Source organism: Microcebus murinus, chromosome 23 (assembly GCF_040939455.1).
Source record: "Microcebus murinus isolate Inina chromosome 23, M.murinus_Inina_mat1.0, whole genome shotgun sequence".
Classification (NCBI taxonomy): Eukaryota; Metazoa; Chordata; class Mammalia; order Primates; family Cheirogaleidae; genus Microcebus; species Microcebus murinus.
In genome coordinates this window covers 31,458,158-31,481,665 of record NC_134126.1, presented here as the reverse complement: position 1 = coordinate 31,481,665, position 23,508 = coordinate 31,458,158, and the positions used below count along the sequence as shown (strand labels likewise).

Genomic DNA, 23,508 nt, shown 5'->3' with positions numbered 1-23,508 from the left:
GGGAGTGCACAGAGCTCAGGGGCAGAGGAGTCGTGCTAAGCAGAATACGGAGGGAAAGAGACCTTCTGGGGGGCTGCGCCCAGGCCGTAGCCAGCAGGAGACAGCTGCTCATCTCCCAGCACTGCGGCAGCCCGGGGCCATCGCCGGCTGGGAGCCGCAGTGCCCCCTGGTGGCCCTTCTCAGCAACAAGCCCAGAGACCCATGCATCCTCTGCGGAGCAGGACGCAGGTGCACAGTGGCTCCTGGTACCCAAAGCCGGGGGGAAGCAGGAGTGGGCTTTCCCAGAGAACACACAGTGCACTTGTGCCCAGAGAGCACACCTGGTCTGAAGGCCAGCGCCGCCCTGCCCGGCTGCCTGGCATCAGGAGGTCAAGCCCTGGTTTGTAGGTGGGCATCCCATTCTGGTGGCATGTGTGCAACAAAACCTAAGGAGTTCCCAAAACACGACATCACGCGTGACCTCACCCTCGGTGGTGGGAGCTGGCAAAGACGGGATTGCTGGGCCCCATCCCCATGCCGCTGAATCAGAACCTGCGGGAGTAACACCCTAGCATCTGCATTTTGACACACTCCGGGAGAAAAGATGCTTATGTGGGCTTCAGCCAAGTACAGAACCACAGAAGCAGACCGCCGAAGCTGGTAGGAGCTTGAACATCCTCTACCCAGCTCCCTTATTTATAGCTAGGGAAACCGAGGCTCAGAGAGGGGAAGTGATTAACCCAAGGCCCCATAACTAATTAGCATGTGCCCTCAGGAAGCCCAAGCTAGAGCTCTTTTTGCAGGTCCTAAGCTGCCTCCCCCACACTCCCTGCTTCATGATTGTTCTCAGCCCAGAGCCCAGTGGTCACACCTCACCGAGGGTCCCCAGCCTAGGCCTTCTCGCTCAATGGAAATCAAAGCTGTAGGTGATCTGGAAAGACACCTGCCTGGCAGTGCCAGGCTGGGTGGCCACGCATGCCTCTTTCTGGCCCCACACTGGCTTCTGTTTCCTAGTCTTTCCTTCCTTGCCTCACACACCCGTGTGGCCAGCACGTCACGTCTTCAGTCCTGGCCCTTTCTGGGCATGTGGCCCCACGCAGCAAACAGCAGGAGAGCCACCGAGCCCTGGTCTCCAGCTCAGCCCACTCGCCGATTTGAGAGGGCGCAGGGTTCTCCAGGGCGAGGATCAGAACCCGGGGAGCTCCCCTGGGGAGCCGGAGAGCGCAGCAGCGAGGAGTGTGAGATGTGCCACGCTGCGGGGGTTCGGTGACAACTGCCTCTGACAATATTGTGACTTAAGCGGGGGGATGAGGGATTAGTAACAGAATACACAGTCCCCTGCCTGCACGCTCCGTGGAAGTCGGGTGTCTCGGCGTGGGGGCCGATAGTGTCTGCTCTGGGGGCATCAGATGGTGAGGAAAAGGGCAGCGGGAGGGGATGGGCTTGCCGTAGGGACAGTTACCGTGCGCTGTCTGAGGGCGGAGGACAACTGCACTCGGGGTCACCTGTCGATTTTCAGTGCCTTGAGACACCGCAGGACTGAGCCTTTGTGGTGAGCTCGATGCACGGTTGCTGGCTGCAAGAACCCACAGAAGCCACCTCCTCCGACCTCTGAGCAGTGGGGGGAGACCTGGAATTCACTGTTAGACCAAAGAGTGCGCGGAGACGGGCCTGCGGTGCCCTCTCTGCTGGAGCTTGAAGGCTTATTGTTGAAGGCTTGAGAGGAGGAAAGGGATAGAGATGATTCAGATTCCCAAAGACATTTGACTTATTGCGAGCACAAAATGACCATCAGCAAACGCTGGTTGTGATGTGTTAAAAAAAAAAAATACCCAAGGGTTTTTCTGCAGTTGTCATAACAAATATTTGGAGAAAGCGGCCCACTGGCTAGGGCTGCCAATCTTTTCGTTAGAGAGATACTTGCGTCCATAACGGCTTTTATTAAAATGATATTTGGGCTATTATACAAGGAGCCCAAACTGTGACAAATTTCAGAACTTAGAGAAGACCTGGACTTTACCCTGGAGATCTAGTAGGGTCAGAAAAGATTTTTTTTTCCTCTTCTTAGAAGTTGTTGAGAAAGAGGGTGTGTGTGTGTGTTTGATGCTTGCGTGATCTTTCTGGTCTCCGGGTCGTTTGGTCTATCCTGGTTTTCTAAGCCGACCTAGTCCCCAGCCATCCCACGTGTTTAGCTTATGTTGCAGCTCAGCTCCTCTGGGACACACCTCTGTGTGCTTCAGCGCCGGCCGCAGCGTGGGGCTGGGCCAGGAGTCACACCTGCCCTGGGTGGCACTGGGCAAGCCCTTCCTCTTTCTGGGCCTGAGTGATAAGTTCCCCCCGCCCCCACCTATAAAACGAGAAGGCAGAGGGTCTTTCTGAGCGGTGGAAAATGTCCTTCCTCCTGGCTCACGTCTCCACTCCTGTTGGTTCCCACTCACTCGCTCAGGCGCTCACAGCAAAAGCCAGTCTAGGAGGAGGGTGCAAATCCAGTCCTCTGCGGCCTCTGCCCTGGGCTAAACTACTAATGTGGGCTCTGAAACATGGGTGGAAGTAATTAAGATTTCAACAGGCAGTCACTGCAGTTTACTTAATTGTCAGCTAATAATTAAAGTTTTGTAGAACTTGGGGAAATTTGGCTGCTGGGTGAGGGATCCCTGGGAGCCTCCTGCTTCCTGAACTTCCCTGAATCTGTTGGGCTATTACGCTCAGCTGGAGGGAAATAACGCCCCAGTCATTGCTACCTGGGATCGGAGACTGCTAGCCAGAGGAGGTCAGGACATCCCACAGCTGAGACTGGCTCCAAGGGAAAGAGGTGGAAGATGTAGTGTCACTACGGTAAGGGGGGGACAGTCAGGCCTGCTGACACAGAGACAAGGTTTTGTTACTATCACGTCCACCCCCAGCTCAGGTGTGAGGGCCTCACCCAGCCAGAGTGAGGGCTCAGAGGAGAATGTAGAGTCCGTCTGAGCTGCACCCAGCAGGGACACGTCTGCAAATGAAAGAGACAGGGAGCCAGCTCCAGCGCCAGCTGAGTGTGCTCACCCACCCCTCTGTGCCTTCCATCTATAGAGCCACCATCTATAGAGCACCTACTGTGAGCCAGGCACCATGCTCTAAAGCATGGCAGTGAATTAGCTCTTCGAGCCTCACAACGACCCTACCAACTGGGTATCACTTCTCTCCCCATTTTACAGAGGGGTAAAACTGCAGTAAGGTGAGATGACTTCTTCAAGGTCAAACAAGCTAGGAAGGGACAGTGCCAGGACCTGAAACTCGGGTCTTTCTGATGGTAAGAGCTATGTTCTTGCCGCTACACCACGCCGTCAGTTTGCCCGGGTGTCTCAGTGTCTTGGTGTCAGTGAGCTCGTGGTCCTGGCGAAGCCGGTTTCTCCTGTTCTGACGTTGGAGCTGATTGGGGGACCCTGTGTACCGTCATCCTCCCAGAGCACCCCGGGCCATTCCTTCTCTAGGTTAAGTCGCCTCTTTTCCTCTAGCATCTTTTTAGTGTTCTTTCTCCCTCCCCTTCAATGGGAGGCAGGTCGCGTAAATCTCTCCGTGCAAACGTCTGCAGAATTGCAGAGCCACACGAGGGCCTCTACAAACTCCAGCCTGGACCACAAGTAAGGGTGTGTGTCTGGAAGTAGGTCTGTGTATTTTGAGGCACTGCATTTTAGTGGAAAGGGCAGAGGCTTTGGAATCAGACAAACTCGTGAAGAATCTTCTAGCTGAAATTAAATAACATGGAAAATGCCTTGTTTCAAACATTCAGTAGCTGGGCGTTATTTGCATTTGTGTGTGTGTGTGTGTGTGTGTGTGTGTGTGTGTCCAGTATATTTGATTGCCAGTCCTTGCCCCAAAGACTCTTGATGCGGACAGGATGCTCTCTGTGGTCCTGTGTAAGAGCCAACAGTGTGCAGAAAGAAACACACCCTATCCTGCAGATGCCCGAGTGCATGCTGGGAGGAGGCTGCCGTTTGCGGCGACTGTGAGTTGCCATGGTGATGGCTGGGTTGGGGGAGACTCTTGCATCTCCTCTGGGCCTGCAGAGCACACACATCCTCCCGGGTTGCTGCATGCTCAGGGAACGGCTTGGAAGAGCAGCCCGGGATAACATCCTCAGCTCCCCTCGCAGACCTCGGTGTCCCCCCGGGACTGCTAGGAGCCCACCTGGCCTCCCGCCAACCCCGCTTGTCTATGCACACTCCACTCCTGCAGCTGGGCCTTGTTCTGTAGGCATGGAGAGAGCGGCACGCCCAGGCCCTCAGCATAAGACTGTGTATGTGTGGAGTGGGGGGATTGTCCTGGGCTGGCGTCCAGTGAAGGGGGAAGGTGCACTCTGCTAGCCAGAGCGTGGGCCTGGCCAGAGCCGGGCCAGCCTGCAGAGTACCTTGTTCTAATTTGCACAAAGCTGCCACGTAGGCTGGACTGCTCTGAGCACGTCCCAGACTGAGGGATACTGAAGGAGGAGATGGGCCACCAGACTCCTTCATCTCTGCCACACCTGGGCTCTATTTTGTCCTCTACGCTGACCCCACACCCAGACCAGACTTTTTTTTTTTTTTGAGAGAGAGTCTTGCTTTTTACTCCCGGGCTAGAATGCAGTGGCATCAACATAACTCACAGCAACCTCAAACTCCTGGGCTCAGGTGATCCTCCTGCCTCAGCCTCCCGCATAGCTGGGACTGCTAGGTGGGCTAATTTTTTCTATTTTTAGTAGAGACGGGATATCACTCTTGCTCAGGCTGGTCTCGAATGCCTGAGCTCAGGCACTCCTCCTGCCTTGGACTCCCAGAGTGCTAGGATTACGGATGTGAGCCACTGTGCCTGGCCCAGCCCAGACATTTGACTTAGCCAGTAAAACAAATCATTGAACTTTAAGGTTCTTGTCATCACAAATGTGCCTCAAATACCTTCTCCCCATTCCTGATCCTCACTGTTGGGGGACAAGGTGAGAAACGGGAGAAACTTAGTTATCCGAGTTGGGGATGGAGGTGCGGGAAGGTGAAGGACACTGTGAGAGGTGACATAAATTCTCTTGCAAATGCAACTTGCTCATATTGTTAAGCTACACATGTAAACATTCACCTTCAGGGTCATGGGTGTAAATGTCAAGTTGCCCCCCACCCCCCAACTTAGGCAACGTGTCTGCAGCCCCTCCAGCTGCAGAGGCCTTCCCTGCAGATGCATTAAATCTTCTTGGCCTGGGGCTGCGCTGCACACCCCCAGGAATGTGTCTGTCTGTCACGCGAGGGTGAGGAGGACAGCTGGGCTTCTCAGGAGCCCCCACCCACCAGACCCACGGCGCTGAGCCTTGGAGAAGAAGCAGAGTGTCATGCCCAAGATGGCCACCAGGGGACACTGCTGGGGCACAGAGGGGGCGCTTTCGGGTGTAGCCCCATCTCCACCTTAGGGCTGGGAGCAGGTCCTGGCCACCCCCCAAGCAGATCAAGCTCTGTCCTAAGCCCCTCCCCTGCGTGCCCCCAATCTGCACCTGGGGGAAGCTGCCTGGAGTCAGGTGTTCTTCCCTTAGTGACCTCCGGCAAGTCACCCCCTCCCTCGACCTCAGCCTCCCGTCCCTCCAGTGACAGGGATGGACTGAGCCACTTCCCAGGACCCCGTGGCTCTGATGTTTGGCCAGTCTAGGAGACTGTGAGGCAATCCCGCCACACTCCGCTGACATGGGAGTGAGGTAGGGGCGGGGGCGGGGGTCTTTTTTTAGGAGGAGATAAGGGGAGAGAGGGCACAGTGACTGGTGTCATGAGAAGTAGCAATGTGTCTCTTCCGTTGTCACCACTGGGGCATTCAGATCTCGGCTCCTACCACCCTGCTCTATGTCCCAGGGCCCGGATCACTAGGGAATGCAGGGTGACCCTCCCGAGGCCGGTGTGGCATGAACATTTTTCTTTTAAAAACAAAACAAAAGACATTTTCCTCGTGCGACATGTATCCATCCACTTTTGAAACATATTTTGTTGAATTTTTAAAAATTGCGGTAAGTGTTCACCCATTCTTAAGGTGTTCACTAAGCACCTTCTGTGCACAGTGACTTGTGCTTGATGCTAGTGACATGTCAGAACAAATACGAGTTTCCTCCTGGGCTCAGCTCTGCCTGTGCTACACGCTAGGCGTGTGTGTGACCTTGGGCAGCTCACTTGTTTCTCGGTTCTCTCATCTGCAAAGTGGGACAGCAGCACAAGTCTCCTAGAATGCCGCACGGATTCGAGCAGAGGACGCGTGCAAAGGGCCTGGCGCACACGGAGGGCTCTGGGTTACTCTCGGTCACCCTCCTCCTTGGGAATGTGCACCCCTTGGAGATGTCTGTGCCCGTCCCTCATCCCTGCCAAACCCACAGAAAGGCAGCATCACCCTGGCCCAGAAACCCACACCTTGGCACCGTGTTCCTGGTCCCCACGTAGGCATTTGAGAACCACTCTTTGAAGTATACGTGTTCCCTTTCTGACCGTGTCAGTGCCCCGCGCCAAGCCTTCGGTTGAAGCCACGGAACGGCTTACCAGGTGACGCCAGGCCAGGATAAACAGGCAGCCACGGAGGCGATGCCAGGGCTGGAGCCAGAGCTCAGGCCCCTGGCACGGACGCCTGCCGTTCATGCCTGCTCCTCGCCCCCGCACGGAGCCTGCACACGGCGCTGACCGTGAGCAGAGGGAGGGGACAGGAGAGGTGGCCGGGCCTGGGTGTGGAGCTGGTTCTCAGAAAAGGTGCCCAGAGGCCCTGGACAGCACAGGGCAGCCTGTTCCCCGCCCGCCCCTCCCTGCCTCTCCTTCCTCCGCCCACGAGACAATCAGGCAGCCCAGTGTTGGGGGGAAAAAACCTCTTGAAGGGATTCAGCAATGTTCCCTATGCGGAGAGTTGGGGACGGGGTGGGCGGGAAGCAGCCTGCAGAGCCAGAGTTCTCGGGGTTTCTCTGTCGTCTCACTGGCATCTTTTTTACTCGGTCCCTGGCTCTCCTGCAGATTGTCCTTCAGGGTGGCACTGGGGGCTTTGGCTGGGTTCAGTGGCTGTAGGTCCCCCAGTGAGAGATGAGCCACGGGGCGGGACCTCTTCGTTGCTGTCCCTAGGGTCTGCTGTGGGGACCGACACAAAGTGTGTGTTTGACAAAAACTTATCGGATGGATTGAAGGAAGGAAGGAGAAAGTTCTTCGAGTTCCTTCCTGCTCAGGCACCACTTGGTCACTGGGATGTCATTTTTACCCTGGAAAGGAGGTGGGGAAAGTCTCTGTTTGCTGTTGTCAGTGCTCACCTGTCTGGGCTGATGTCACCCCGCTTGGAAACCGAGGTTGGATAAAGTGATCCCTGGTCACTTAGGAGTCCGCGGACGGGGCCACACCCACGTGCCCTCCTCACTGAGGACTGCACCATTTGTGCGGGGACTGCCCAGAGCTCAGTCCTGGTTCCAAAAAATGACTGCCCATCCCCTCCTCCTCCCCACCAGCCACCTCCCCGGCAGGGGGCTGAATCTGAACTGTCCTCCCTGACCCCAGAGAGCGGTCCCAGCTGCTACCAGTCGGCTCCGGTGTGCCGAAGCCAGCTGGTATCAGCTCCTCCGAGCCGACTGTTAGCATCTCTTCCTGACCTTGTGGTCAGTGACATCGTGTTGGTGGACTGGCCGTGGCCGTGGCAGGAGTATTTACACCACAGAGATTGGCAAACACTGCACAGCAGGGTGTCGGGAGCCAGTAGTTGAACGTTGACCAGCACACCAGGGGAGGGGGGCTCGGGCAGATGTTCTAGCTGATCTCCTCGATGGGAGGGCTTGCCTGTGCCCCCGCCGTGAGGAGCGGGCAAGACAAAGCCAGGGAGGGAGGCAGTTCCTTGGGGTCCGAGAGGAGTGCACCGCGCAGAAGGCCGTGGGGCTGGGCTTCAGAGGGCTCCAGGGCTCGTGGTCAGGGGCTGTGGGAGGCCCACTCTGCCGCCGGCCGTCTTTGGGGAAGGAGAGCGGTGACTACCGCGCCTGGGGACGTGGTCAGCCTCCCCTTGGCTGACCCTAGTCCTGTCCACTCATCCAGCTCCCCCTTCCCTCCCTCCAGACCCAGAGTCCCAGAGGAAGAGGACAGTGCAGAATGTCCTGGATCTTCGTCAGAACCTGGAAGAGACCATGTCCAGCCTGCGAGGGTCCCAGGTGACTCACAGGTGAGCTCCAGCTGCAGAGGGGGTCATGCCCTCTGCCCCCCTCGTCCTCTCCCCCAACCTCGGCACCTCTGCGTGGGCGCGGCAGGTCACCGGGTGGCCTGCTGGGCGCACAGGTTGTCCGAGCCCCACGGAGCCACCGCTGAAGGGAGAGGGGAAGTCGAGTCATCTCGACAAAAGCGGCCCAGCTCTGCTTTGTGTCTGCTGGGCTTGAGCCTTCAGTTTCGTTTAAGCAAATCAGTTTGAGAATCGCCAGCAGAGGGGCTGAAGCCGGAGCCGCCACAGCTGGGCGTGCGATTTCGATGCTCACTTTCCCTCCCTAGACCTCAGTCTCCTCATCCGCCAGCCGCGGTTTCACTGCGTGCTCCGCTCCTGCCGCAGTTTCCTAGTTCTGGGGTTCCGGACTCACTGCCTTACTCGACCCCTGGGTCTCTGCCCTCTGTCACTTAGGTGCCCTCCGGCCTTTTCCAGCAGCCACTGGGGGAAGCCTGAGTGCTCAGCGGGGCCCACAAGTGTCACCCCAGCTCCGTGCTCGGGGTCCCTCCAGCCCAGGCCTGGCAGAGCTCCCACCCCCTCCAGCTGCTGGGGGCACTCGCCCCACCCCGACCAGCAGCGTCCTGGCCGCAGCCTCTGCCGTGACTCAGAATTTCCCCTGCAGGCTCCTGGGGCTGCCCGGATGAGCTCATGCTGTCAGCTCCAGGGGGGCAGAGGGCTGGGCTAAGCTCCGGGGACAGAAGGAGGGAGAGCAGACAGCCAGGATTGGGAAATCGTGGGGGGTGTGGAGCAGAAAGGCTGCGTGAGGGATAGGAAGCCCCCCCAGTTGGACTGGAGGTAGATTCCTCCCCACATCCTGGGGTTGGAAAGTTGAGAGCAAAGTTGGGACATAGGGGCAATGGAAAAGGGCTTTTCTTAGCCCAGTGTGTGGCCAGACCAAGTTGTATCCAGACACATTTACATACCTCCAATGACGGAGAACTCACTACCTTTCAAGCCTCCCAGTGCATTGTGGGTTTACAGCGACCACGGTGTGGAACTGCACTCTGCACTCGGTCTCCAGCAGCTTTTGTCCACCAGCTCTAGTTCTTCCTATTTAGAGCATCCTTCTCCTTCCTTGCACTACTCCCACACCCCCACCCGTGCCCCATCTCAGCCCTGCACTCCCAGCCATCTAGAACCTTTTATATGACAAGACAGGTCAGAGCTTCTCTCTGGGGTTATCTCTGCTCAGGCCAGTGGGACCCTGGCTGCTGAACAGGAGGTGACCAGGGGATTCAAGAAGAAGCATGGATGGCTGGGCACAGGCCTCCTTCCATCTGTCCCCCACCTCTGTCCCTCGCAGCCCTGGGCAGGAGCCCTAACTGGAGCCGGGCGCGTGCCCAGCTTGGCTCACCAGTGTAGGGGCCCAGTGAGTGACACCTTGAACATCTTCCTTCCCCCATCCAGGGAAGTTGTTGGAACATCTCTCAGCGCCAGGTCACCCATCTCAGTCTCACGCCAAAGAAGCCAGAAAGTGCTTAGTTGCGGAGAGGGTCACACCCCAGATGAGTCACTCGCAGGGGAAGGGCAGAGGTTGCAGCTCCAGCCGCTGGTGCCAATGACTCTGGGCTCCAGCCCTCAGCCCACACTAAGCATAGCAGCGTGACCCCAGGCAGGTGCTGCTGTTTTCTCCTTCTGGAGAGGAAATGGAGGCCCAGGGCCTTTTGCACAAAGCGGACTGGTTGGGCCGGGCGCGGTGGCTCACGCCTGTACTCCTAGCACTCTGGGAGGCCGAGGAGGGCGGATTGCTCAAGGTCAGGAGTTCGAGACCAGCCTGAGCAAGAGCGAGACCCCGTCTCTACTGTAAATAGAAAGAAATTAATTGGCCAACTAATATATGTAGAAAAAATTAGCCGGGCGTGGTGGCGCATGCCTTGTAGTCCCAGCTACTCGGGAGGCTGAGGCAGGAGGATTGCTTGAGCCCAGGAGTGTGAGGTTGCTGTGAGCTAGGCTGACGCCACGGCACTCACTCTAGCCTGGGCAACAAAGTGAGACTCTGTCTCAAAAAAAATAAAAATATAAAGCTGACTGGTTGGGGAACTGAGCCTCAGGCCTCTGGCTTCTGTCTCCTTTATGGGGACCCAGAGCCCTGAAGCTGGCTTCTCTGTTTACTGCGGACCCGCAGCCACTTCCTCTCTTAGGCTTTGGTTTATGCTCTTCCTGTGCCACGCTTCCGTAGCCAAGACAAAAGAGTGATTCCCTCGCTTTTTATGGCTCTTTTACTTTGTACTTTTTTTTTTTTTTTGAGACAGGGTCTCACTCTGCTGCCCAGGCTAGAGTGCCATGGTGTCAGCCTAGCTCACAGCAACCTCAAACTCCTGGGCTCAAGCGATCCTCCTGCCTCAGCCTCCCAAGTAGCTAGTGCTACAAGCCCTAACCCTAACCCTAACGCCTAGCTAGTTTTTCTATTTTTTGTAGAGATGGAGTCTCACTGTGTTGCTCAGGCTGGTTTTGTCAAACTCCTGGCCTCAACTGATCCTCCTGCCTCAGCCTCCCAAAGCGCTAGAATGACAGGCATGAGCCACTGTGCCCGGCCTCTTTTATCCCTTTAAGGGGTTTCCATCCATGAGCCCTTCCCTCAGCCCTGGGAGTGGGCAGGATATCTGCACATTCCCTGGGAAGGAGCCACTGAGGCTGGGGAGAGGGAGGCCCCTGCTAGAGTCGCCCAGGCTAACTAGGGCGGGTCCTGCACTCGGCATGCTTGGAGGGAGTGCCAGGCCCAGCGCTGGGCGCCGACCCCTCAGAACAAAGCCCACTCTCCCCTTGAGGAGCCTGCAGTCCGCGAGTGCTCCCACAAGGCTGTTCTCACCAGGAACTCACGGGATAACTCTAGATTCGATTCCTTCTCGGAAACCTTTACTCCTGTGCTGCTTCCTCTGTTTGTTCCGGTTCATCTCCCCGAGCCGGGAGAGTGTGGGTCAGAGACGAGACTCGAGGGAAATGAAACTCTGTTCTCCCCAGAGAGGGGAAGCCGGAGGGTGGGTGCAGGGCTGGAAGTCAAGAACTGAGGATCTGGCTGGGCGCGGTGGCTCACGCCTGTCATCCTAGCTCTCTGGGAGGCCGAGGCGGGAGGATTGCTCGAGGTCAGGAGTTCGGAACCAGCCTGAGCAAAAGTGAGACTCCATCTCTACTATAAATAGAAAGAAATTAATTGGCCAACTAAAAATATATATATAGAGAGAAAATTAGCCAGGCATGGTGGTGCACGCCTATAGTCCCAGCTACTCGGGAGGCTGAGGCAGGAGGATCATCTGAGTCCAGAAGTTTGAGGTTGCTGTGAGTTACGCCAGGGCACTTTAGTCTGGGCAAAAGAGTGAGACTCTGACTTAAAAAAAAAAAAAAAAAAAGAACTGAGGATCTGAGCCAGAATCCCCACCCCCACCCTAGGTCTAGAGATGTCTAGAACGTGTTTGGGGGACTCTTAACTGGATTGCTTCTCTAGCCACCTAAAGCCGTTTTCCTTTGACACCCTGAGATAACATAAAGCAAGGGCAAGGCACCACCAGAGAGGCTCACGGCGGAGGTGGGCTGGGCAGGTGGGGAGAAGCGGGAGGGCGTGTGGTAGGGGAAGGCATGCGGGGCGCAGTGCGAGGGGACAGGGCGCGGAGTGGCTGTGCCCAGGACTAAAGCCGCGCCCTCTGCTCCGCGCCCAGCTCCCTGGAGATGACCTGCTACGACAGCGACGATGCCAACCCGCGCAGCGTGTCCAGCCTCTCCAACCGCTCGTCCCCGCTGTCCTGGCGCTACGGCCAGTCCAGCCCGCGGCTGCAGGCCGGCGACGCGCCCTCGGTGGGCGGGAGCTGCCGCTCGGAGGGGCCGCCCGCCTGGTACGCGCACGGGGAGCGGGCGCACTACTCCCACACCATGCCCATGCGCAGCCCCAGCAAGCTCAGCCACATCTCGCGCCTGGAGCTGGTCGAGTCCCTGGACTCGGACGAGGTGGACCTCAAGTCCGGCTACATGAGCGACAGTGACCTCATGGGCAAGACGATGACCGAGGACGACGACATCACCACCGGGTAAGCGCAGGCGCTCCAGCGGAGCCAGGGGGCGGGGGAGGACCGTGGAGGGACCAGGAGGAGGGGATGCCTTACAAGTGGAGCGGAGCCCCCAACAGGGGTTCTGGGCCGAGACAAAATGGATCTACGCAAGGCTTTGTGTACAGGGTGTGACTGCCCCTGAAATTCCACGTGGTTTATTCTAGACCTGGGCGTGGTGGGCGGGGCCTACACAGGAGGAGCTCATTGGCCAATGAAGGCACCTCCCCTCCCTCTCATTGGCCCATGTGGTGGCTGTCGTTCTCTGGTATGTCCCACCTTCCTCTCTGGTTTTTTTTGTTTTTTGTTTTTGTTTTTTTTTTTTGCCTCCAAAAGAATTGGCCAGAGAGCCCTGGAAAACCGTTTTAGTCCCAGCTATTGTGTGCCCTAGATCCAGAGTCTAGACAACCCAAACTGCTTCCGCATTTGCAAATGTGGAAAAGTAATAATGCCGCATCCATCTACCTGCTAAGAAGAGAAAACGAGAGCAAGCGGGTGATAGCACCGGTCAAACAGAAAGTGGTAGCAGGCTGTCACCTCCTTTGCCAGGGGTTCCCAGCCTCCTCGTCCTCTACCTTACGCCATGGCCCTCAGTCTCCTCGGGTTTCTTCCTCTGCAAACCTTCTGCCAATAGTGCAACCTTCCAAGCCCTACCCTCATCTATCAAACCCTTCTTTCCTGCCCTTTGCCCTACAGGGACCCTCATCTTCTTTTCTTTTGCTGCCTTAATTGAGAGTTGGGCCTGTGGAGACAACGTGGACAGAGGTGACAGTCTGCAAAGCGAGGAGGGGAGCGGAAGGGGAAGTGCTGGGCTTAGGGGTCCTGACCAACTGTTCCAACCCCTGAGACCAGATTGCTGCAATGGCTCTGGAAGCTTCTCTGGGGCATCTGTGGGCTGACCACCACTTTCCACTCTTCCTTCTTGGTTTACTGGGACTCACTCCACGCCCCCCCGCCCAAGAGACCACACAAGTAGCAGCCGTACCCATTCCCCTCCTTCTCAGGGAATTAAAATCTTACTACTAGGGGACTGCCTCTTCCCAGCAAAAATCTCACACTTTAAAGGAGTGGAAAGTAGCCTCTCCTCGGAAGAGACCAAGAGCCAAGCTTCAGGCCTTCCACTGTTCTCCACCCCTGGGGACAAACTTGGAGGGATCTGGTCGGGGCTGTCCAGCTGATGAGGCTGCTCTGGAGCAAAACATCTGACGCATGAATGGGGTTGTTTACTGCCTGCGAAGAGTCCCAGGGGCTAGCGGCCCGCAGGCCAGATCCGCCAGCCTGGAGCTGGGACGGGGAGAAGTCACATAGTGCTGGGGCCCGAGCTCCTTCTGTGGTCAGAGGCTTGTGCGGGGCAGGAAGGACAGCCCAGGTGTCCGGGGAGCTGCGCCATATACCGCCTCTGCCCAGGAAGCCTCTCTGAGCAGGTGTGTCGGGACCCCGCCCTCCGAGAGGTCCCGGCTGGGCAAGGCAGAGGGAGGCGCAGCCCCTGTGGGGCGAAGGGCTCAGAACCCCCCCAAGTGTTGGGAGGCACAGGACCCCCGCCCAGGAGAAGTCCCAGTCCGAGCAAGGCGGCAGGACGTCTGACGCTCAACTAGCTGTACGAGGCTGGGCGAGTTGGTTAACCGCCCAGGCTTTCTGTCATTTGTCTCTCTGCTAAATGCAGATAGTAGTAGAACCATCTCAGGCCATCCTGAGGATTCAGTGGGTCAATGTATGCAAAGTGTTTAGAATAGTTCCTGGCTCGTTGTAAATGCTCACGAAATATTAGCGATGGTTTCTGTTACTGTTATTGTTGTCAGAGCCCCAGACTGATGGGGAGACACAGCCGTTGCCCTCGGGCAGTGTGTAGTCTGGCCAGAAGGCCACTCGTTCAGAGTCAGGAGCGAGGACGGCTCCGGTAGCCGCTGGCCAGTGCCAGGCATATAGATACGAAGGTGTGGGGGCGCGGAATGCTGAGGGAGGGAGGGCAGGAAAGATGTCCTTTATCCACCTTCCGGCACCCTTTCTTTATCCTCTTTTCTCTAGACAGTGTGTGTGCACAGTTAAAAAACCAATCCGGGTTCACTGAGGCTGGCAGGAATAAGAACCTGCCCTCCCTGCAGCCCCCTGCACCCCACCCCACCCCCGCTGCATGCCCCGGAAGCCTGCAGTTTGCATGGAGAATATAGAATAAACGGTTGGCATGACGATGTCCGTAAAGCAGAGCTTGCTGTAAACTGCGGTGCTAGTTTACAAGGTAATTTCAAACGGGTTTTTAATGGTCAGTCTTCAATTAGCAGTGACCCTTAACACTTTACTTTGTTCACTTCCCTACCGGGACTGCAAACACAGCCATCCTTAAATGCCAGAGTCGAAGGGAATCCATTTTAATCCCCAGTAATTTTAATGTAAACAGTCACTCCTCAATGATGTGTTTTCATGGTTAAGTGTTGTTGTTGTTTTAATTAGAAACAGGGCGTCCTAGATTCCAGCAACTCTTTAAGTGAACATGCAAACCCAAGCTGTCCTTGCTCAGCCTCCTGTTGGCCCCTCCCCAACCCCCCAACTGTGGTTTCCATCCAGATTTTGTAATTTAGAAAATATCCTGTTCCTAAAAAATGTGTTTTTCCTAGTCATAAAATGGGTGGGGTTATTCCCTGTAGGGGTGGCCTTCCTTGCTCCCCTCCTCACCCACACGGTGACACCCCCACCCGCCATCAGCCTGGGCCCACTGCCATTCACTTTCCTGCCCCCAGGAGCTCCCAGCATGGGGCCAGCAGAGCAGGGAAGCTGATCTTTCCCCACTGGGCGGCATGATGGCCACAAGCTGCCCAAGTGAGCTGTAAAAGATGACAGTGACTCGGACTGCTCAGTGCTCTCGGTTATCTGCAGAGGAATCATCCACTTGGGATCTTCCCAAGCCGCTGTTCAGTCTCAAGTCAGTGAGTCAGCCCTCCCTGCTCCCTCCAAACGCCGGGCCCCCTCCTGGGTTGCCATCCGCAAATTAGAGAAGGCAAATTCATCAAACTGAGGTCAGTAAACTAGAATGAAGAAAGCGACTCTTGATACTGCTGCCAAAATAATCACATACCTTCAAAACGATTTATTTTTTAAAATCATGGTAAAATACACGTAACATACGATTTACCATGTTATGTTAACCATTCTCAAAGTGTGTAGGTCAGTGGCACTGAGCACTTTCACATTGTTGTGTAACCATCACAACCATCCATGTCCAGAACTTTGCCATCTACCCAGACTGAAACTCCGTACCCAATAAACAGTAGCTTCCCTCTCCTCCTCCCTCTGGCCCCTGGCCACCACCCTTCTACTTTTTGTCTCTCTGAATTTGACTGCTGGAGGTAACTCACAAAAGTGGAATCATACAGTATTTGTCTCTCTGTGACCAGCTTGTTTCACTTAGCATGGCATCATCACTGTTCACCCATGTGGGAGCATGTGTCAGAATTTCATTCTTGTTTAAGGTTGAGTAGTACTCCGTTGTGTGTATATACCACATTTTGTTTATCCGTTCATCTGTTCATGGGTTGTTTCCATTCTGAAATATTGGTATATAAACATTCAAGTCCCTGCTTTCAGTTCTTTCGGTGCATGCCTAGAAATGGAATTGCTGGATCACATGGTAATTCTCCGTTTAATTTTCTAAGGAACCACCATACTGTTTGCCCACAATGGCTGCACCATTTTACATTTCTGCCAGCAATGCCCGATGGTTCTAATTTCTCCCCACCCTTGCCAACATTTACTATTTTCTGTTGTGTTTTTTTTTTTATTTAACAAAGCCATTCTAATAGATGTGGATTGGTATCTCATTGTGGTTTGATTTCCAAAATGATTAGTGATACTGAGCATCTTCATGTACTTATTGGCCATTTGCATATCTTCTTTGGAGAAATGTCTATTTAAGTCCTTTGCCCATTTTTTAATTGGGTTGTTTTTTTTGTTGAGTTGTAGGAGTTCTTTATATATCTTAGATATTAGCCCCTTATCAGATACATGATTTGCAAATATTTTCTTCCGTTCTGGGGGTTGCCTTTTAATTTTGTTGATAGTTATCTTTCAGTGCACAAAAGCTTTTCATTTTGATGAAGTTCAGCTTATCTATTTTGTTGTTGTTGTTGTCATCGTTGTTGCCTGTGCTTTGGGTGTCATGTCCAAGAAATCATTGCCAAATCCACTATGATACAGCTTTTCATTTATATTTTCTTCTAAGAGTTTTATAGTTGTTGGGGCTTTTTTTTTTTTAGAGACAGAGTCTTGGTTTGTCACCCATGCTAGAGAGCAGCGGCGTGATCATAGGTCACTGCAACCTCAAACTGCTGGGCTCAAGTGATCCTCGTGCCTCAGCCTCCCAAAGTACTGGGATTACAGGTGTGCGCCACCATGCACAGCTTGGTGGGGCTTTTTACACATTCCAAGCCTCATTGCAGGCCTATCCATGCAGAATCTCTGCCTCCCAGGAAGCCATTTTTTTTCCTAAAACTCCTCAGTGATGTCAGACTAGTCCATCTTCCTCCTTAGTAAAAAAAAATCTTACCTACAATGTCCCTGACAGCCAGTCTTTCACCCTTAGCTTGCATAGGTACAGCTTATTCCATGTCATGTAGAATTAAGTTATAAGAAAGTTTTTAAATATTCAGGTGAAATATCTGCTTCACTGTAACTTTTCTGTTTATTGATTCAAATTCATCATCTGGGAAAAATAGAATAAGTGTAAATCTTCATCCTAATATTTCAAGATGTGCTTAATGATTGCTCAGATATTCTCATCACTAGATCAAAAAAAAAAAAAAAAAGTCCCCAGCTTATTGCAGTACTTGCTTAAGTGACCCAGTTTTTCAAACCTCTCATTGTCCTGGTTACCCTCCTCTGGAATCTCTCGAGTTGTCAATGATCCTCTTAAAATTTGGCACCTAGACGGATCACCTGCTTGACACTAGAAGCAGTCCTGCCAGGGTAATATCCAAATCATGACACTGCAGACAGCTTCGAGTTGGCTGCTGACTGTCCCAGATGACAGCTCGGGACATTTTTACCACTTGAAAATAGAAAAGGAATTTGTTTTTCTAAAAATAGGAAGGTCTGGAATTTAATCTAAATAAGAAGATAAGTTTCACAGCCATCTGTCTCCCTACGCCTGGCATCCCGGGGCGGAGTGGGAGGGGCGTGGGGCTCGGGCACCCACGCAGAGGCGGACTCAGCGGTGGGGGAGGGACCGACCGGGCACCCAGCGGGGAAGGGGGTCGCAGGCCCCCCATCCCCTGCCTCAGCGTGGGCGCCCGTGTCCGTCTGCGCGAGCGGCCGTCTGGGTGGGCCGCGGCTGCGCTCGGCGGCAGTAATGGATGGGAGCTTGCGCGCCAAGGCTGCGCGGCACCGCCGGGTCCCACGGCTGCAGAGGCGCCCCTCACGTGCCGCGGAGGTGCGGCGTGGGCAGCCCCGGGACCGCTGTCCTGCCACCCAGGCCGAGGGCCACAGAGCCTCAGACCGCGCCCGCGGGCCCCGCCTCCAGCGAGCTCTGTGCGTGCGTGTTGGGGCAGGATTCCTGGCGACTGTGCCTTACCGGTGTCTGTCCCCAGGTGGGTCCCTGCCCTCTGTGTGCAGGTGGATGTGCTCGTCTCCCCCCTCCCCTCCCCTCCCCTCCCCTGCCTGTCCTCTTGAACTGTGCTTGGGGGCGCAGGAACACATGGGATTCGTTTCCTCCTTGGCTCTGAAGCGTCCTGACGTTGAAAAATGTCAAATAAAATAAACCGTAGGCCGCTGCCTTCTCTTAGGCTGGCTCCGCGCTCCTGGAGGCTGCCCGAGCTCCCGCCTTAAAGAGACACTTCCAGCCTCCGCCCCCGCAGCCACCCCGTGAGAAGGAGCCCCGTCCCCTGCTCTCCAGCTTGGACGATGCTCAACCCTCAGACCTCAAGATACGTCCCCCAGCCACCTTTCAGGGACCAGAGTGCTCTGGGGGGGGGGGGGCTGGGTTTGCACGACTCGTTCGAGAGCAAGAAACGCTTGTGGATTCGAATGGACAAGGAGAAGGGTTGTCCCACTTCTCAGTTCTCCTGCCTTTGTCCTCTCTGCTTCCTGGCAGTCCTTTAGACATCCCACCCGGCGGGCAGCTGCACCAGGCCTGGCTTTTGCTCATGGGACACAGGACAGGGCCAGAGAGTAGTAGGGGACCATCCTGGGGAGGACCCAACGTTCAAGTTCAGGAAGGACACTCCGTTTCTCCCCTTCGGATCTAAAAGGGAGGTGGCCGTGCTCACTGGGGCCGCAGCAAAAGAGGCGTGTATGGTTGAAGTAGAACACGGCTGTTGCCTCGCTGGGGACCACGTCTAACAATGACAGTGCTGCCCTGAAGATTCAAATATCAGCCTTGGCTGATACTTCTCTGTACCGGGTGCAGCGGAAGGAGCACTGGGGTAACCGTGGGACCCGGAGTTCAATCCTAAGCACACTCCACCCCTCTAGCTTGCTATGTGGCACTGAGCAAGTCTCCTGACCTCTCTGAGTCTTGGTTTGTTTATCTGTAAAGAGGTAATCGTTTTTTGCTTTGTGAGGATTAAGTGGAAAAGAATGGTAAGAGTGCTTTGAACAATATGAAGGGCTGTTGGTTTGTAGTATACTGTTCTGATCTCATCTGAATGTGCTACTCATTTAGCTGGTGGCCTCCGTCTTAATGAGGGGTTGTTAGAGTATCAAAATAAGATTTCTTAAACTCGGCAGTGGAACACATCGAATTTGGGCCTTATGTTGTACGGAACGATCTTGTTTTGCTTTTTAACACGGTGTTGATGTTCTTTTCGTCCTGGGGCATGCAGTGAAATGAACAGGCCTTTGAGAACAGGCATACCACGGGCTGGCGGAGCACCGGCGTGGCCTAGAGGGAGGGCTCACAGCTAGACTGCCCAGGTTTGAACCCTGTCTCTTCCTCTTCCTCGCTGTGTGAGTTTGGAGGAGTCCTTCACCTCCCTCTGCTTCAGTTTCCTCATCAGAAAAATGTGGAGAGTGACGGCGCCTGCTCTGTAAGATTGGCGTGAGGACGACATTAGTTAATGCTCCTACTTTAGGTATCGTAAGTGCTCCACAAGTACCAGTAGTTGGCCATTTGACGACAGACGTGAGCAAGCTGATGGACCTCAGCTGTCACGTGCATACTCTAAATGATAAAACGATATTTGAAAAAGTGTGTGTCAACCTTCGTGCTTGAAAATGACGTTTCTGATCCTCACCGGGAGGACGACACACCAGGCCGTTTGCCAAGCACGATGGATTTGTCCTGACCCATTTCTACCTGTCCGTGGGATGTTCTCATGTGGCAAATGGTGCCCATCTGTGGTTTTGGGTCTGGGCTGAGCACAGCATGTGTTGTGCAAATAGCTCAGCTAATTGCACACAGGATCACACAAGTGGCAGTGAGTGACCTCCTTCCCATCATGACCCGGCTAAGTGGGCTGTCCACCCCTCATCCGAACGTGTTCCTTGTATAGGAAGAAGGTCCTGGGCTGGATGTCCCCAGCCGCAGACCTCGGGATAAGGCTGTGAGAGCAGGTGGTTTATCTGGCAGGTGATTCCGGAAAGCGCTGGTAGCGAGTGGGGAGGCGAGTCCGCGAAGAGAAGGAAGCCAGCACAGGCTACGTTCATGTGCGGGTCACTGCTGTGGGCAATGGGGGCTTCTGATTTCTGGGTGCCCTACCCAGAGGACAAGGAAGCTTGGATATCTATCTCCCAACTCCCATTCATCGTTGGCTGAGGGCAACTCCCAGGGGGCACTGAGTCTGCATTTCCAGCCTGCTGCATACAGGCTTGGGAGAAGTCGCTCAGGCTCAGCCACAGATGCCTGCCCTGGTGCTCGGCTGGTGTGCACGGGAATGGTGACCGCAGAGGGGACATAGGTGGGACACAGACACCACCCATCATAAAGAAGGAAGAAAGGAAGGAAAAAAGAAGAGAAAGGAGGGTGTGGAGGTCCAATGGGAGGGAAGGGGTAGCTTAGGAGAGCTGCTGGCTCTTAAAAGACCCCCGAATTCTTAAAATAGTGGACAGCACTCCTCGGTCCTTGCGGCGTTAATTTGGATGGAAATGTCCGTTTAAACCCACAGGGCTGGGGAAAGGTTGGCGTGAGCCAGGTATTCCAGAGGGGCTGCTGGGTTTATGCCTGTTGCCATGGCAACGAACACCGACTGAGGAGTGGGGCCCCTCCTCCGGTGTGTCCTAGTAACCTACAATCGAGCTGCTGGAGTTTTCACTGCGTGCGATGACACACAGTTTAGTTGACAGCCCGGATGGATAAGGGGTGGAGGAAGCTGCGGGGATGAGTTTGGCTCCCCACCACCACCAGCCCTGCCCACCTGTCTACCTGTCCACGCTTCTCTCCTCCTTAATTCTCAGCTGGGCTTGCGTGGTGCCTGGCAGTTCCATGCCGTCTGCTACGACAGAAAGAGCACATGTTTGGATGTAGGACAGGCCTGGGTTCAGATCCCAACTTTGAGGCTTTGAGAAAGGCGTTTGTCTGTTCTGAGTGGGAATAGTACCATGGGAAGAGGATTGCCATTGAAACGTAGTGGGATATAGTGTATACAGTACACGCCATGTGCGGTAGGTGCTCAGTAAATATTACCTCCCTCCCCTCTGTTTGGCTCCTGAAAAAAACAAAGCTATCAAGGCCATCTGTGGAATGGAATTTTTCCACCTGGGTGGACATGTCCAGTTGCCCACTTGTCTTTGCCAAGTCCCTCCCTCCTGGGAGCCTTCCCTAACTCATTCCATTGCAATACGATTGCCGTCTGACTCTGGGTTGTCCTAGAACTTGTGCACGTATTTGTACCATAGTAGCTTGCACTTTCACAAGTCTCTAACAATTGCATCGCATGCATGATTTGCAAAACACTAATGTAGCTTTATCTTACCATATCTTAACACTGTGAATTAGACATTCTTTCCCCCAGTTTACAAGTGAGGAAATTGGAACTCAGCCGACTGGCTTGGCGGGATTATATATAACCTGAAAGCAGCCACACAGAGCAGAACCCGTCCCGTGCGCTTGCCGGTCCACCCACCGCCTCACCATGTGCGCCGTGAAGCCTTTGCCCTCCGTGTGCAGCCCTTAACGTCCCTGAATCCCGGAAGCATGTCCCGGCCAGGATCACATGCCTGCTACTGGAGTGGGAGCTTCCCAAGGACAGAGACCCCGTCTTCTCCCGTCTCCGTGTCTCCCCTCAATACCCAGCAGTGTGGGTTCTCAGGCCACACTGTTGACCGGCCAATGAAGCTTTGTTAGAGGCCGCCTCCTGGATGCCCCTGTGCGAACTCTGCATCTTCCAGGATAGGGAATTGCTCAGGGGAGCCACAGAGTGGCCACAGCCAGCAGCTCTGGGCCACGGGCAGAAGGAGCAGCCCAGTCCTCTGTGAATACAAGTCCTTGTCTGACTCCAGCTCAAAGGCTGAGCTGTACCAGGATGTTCATGAGGGGCCAGTTCTGGCCTCTGGGCTATCAGATGTCTCTGGGCAGGCAGCAAAAGACCATTCACTGCAGAAGAAAGGCCAGCAGGCCAGGCAGGCGGACTTACCCACTGAGCTGTGCATAGGGGGTGCCCCAAAGAGGCTGCAGGGCTGAATCGTTCTTGCCTATTATGCATCAGGGGGACGATGGAATGAGCACAGGCAGATGCATAAAAGTCTAGATTTGCAAAGCAGACAGGAAGAAAAGAGTAAGAGAGACCCATAGAGACCCAAAGCCCATAGCTACGTTAGAGAAAGGTCGACACGCACTGAATACGCAGGACAGGGTCGTGGAGGGAAGGCAGGACGGGCTGATGTGGGGACGTGTGCTGTGGATGAACAGAGCCAGCACATTCGTGCCGTGCACGCCAAGGATCGGGAAGGAGAGACAGACAGACCCCGTGTGAGACCCATCCAGACACGTGTGTGAGAGGTGGCCGGACACAAAGGGGCTGTGTGTGCAGGAGAGCGGCCGGTTGAGGACACGGGGCCGTGGATGTGCGGGGTGTGCAGCCGCCAGACAGGCACGGAGTGTCTGAGAGCTGGAGGGACCTAGCCAGAGAGGGGTGAGTGACCCGCTGCTCAGCCTGCGGCCTGCCCCAGAGCAGGGTGGGTGTATTCTCACCAGCCCGCCCCTTCTCTCCCTTGGCCAGCTCCTTCTAAAAGAGGTCTGAGTTGTGCCTTGTCTCTGCCTTCGTGTGGGGCATGTCCAGCCTGGGAGACGGGGCAGACCTCCACCCTAGTTCCTGCATGCTTTTACTGACTGCTCACCCTCTTCCAGCTCCTTCCCCAGCCCCTGTTCCCATTGGTCACCATCCTCAATCTCTTAGTCTTCCTCTACTCCCAAGGCCTGGCTTCTGTCTTGGGCCCTGTGGGCTTGATGACAAGGGGCGGTTCAGGAATGACACTATCTACACATGCATGGCCATGTGGACAGACTTGGGTGGTGGGACTTCTAGCAGCAGGGGTTCCCAGCAATGCTGAAGTCTGCTGAGTGTTTTCAGGGGACGAGGGACAGAGCTTATCGTCTGGCTGTCACTGCCCCTTCCCCAGCCACAGCAAGCCTCTGCAGAGGAGCCCCAGGATAACTAGCTGCCCGTGCCCATGCTGGAGTGAACCTTCTCCAGATAGCCCCTGTTTTATGGATTTGGCCAGGGCGAGGAGTTCCCCAAGTGAGGTTCCAGCTAAGAGGTCCCACCTTTCCCAGCTCTGAGCAGGGACCCCTTTCGTCTGGGAGGTGGCAGCTATATAATCTCTCATATCCCCACCAGGCCCCGTGTGGTTAGTTTCCTGTTGTTAGGAGGACAAATAGCAAAGTAGATGGAACATTCTGGGGCCCAGCTGACCTGGATTTAATTTTCAGTTTGCTACTCACCAGCTGTGTGACCTCGGATGTCACTGAGCCTTTTTGTGCTTCAGTGTCATGGTCTGAAAGGAAAGATGATGATAATGCCCACCTCATTATGATATTTTTCATACATTCAATACTTGTAGAGCACCTGTTATACACAAAATACGGCAGATATGGCAGGAGAAAACAATAGGCATCGTTCTTAAACTCACCTGTGAGAGAGAAATGGCGAACAAGCAGATGAGTAAACGCACAGCAGGGCAGGTGGTGCTGTGTGCCATAGGAAAACAAAGCAGGGTGAGGGCAGAGCGCCGTGGAACGGGCAGGGAAGGCTTCTCTGGTAAACCATGCACGTAACTGGGGATGGAGCCGTCCAGGCAAGAAAAGAGCATGTGCAAAGGCCCAGAGGCAAGAACGGCGTGTGTGCAAGGAACTGCAAGGAGGTCAGTGTGGCTGAAGCAGAGTAAACAA

The 23,508-nt window shown here is 54.8% G+C and overlaps 1 protein-coding gene across 2 annotated transcripts in view; it reads left to right on the top strand.

Annotated features, from left to right (window-relative positions):
• NAV1 (neuron navigator 1) overlaps positions 1 to 23,508 on the top strand; it is a 233,120-nt gene that overhangs the window by 134,707 nt on the left and 74,905 nt on the right. For both annotated transcript variants that reach the window (XM_075996964.1, XM_075996963.1), the window contains exons 5-6: positions 8,025 to 8,127; positions 11,814 to 12,179. In XM_075996964.1, coding sequence (XP_075853079.1) covers positions 8,025 to 8,127; positions 11,814 to 12,179 — 469 coding nt within the window. The remainder of the gene's footprint in view (positions 1 to 8,024; positions 8,128 to 11,813; positions 12,180 to 23,508) is intronic.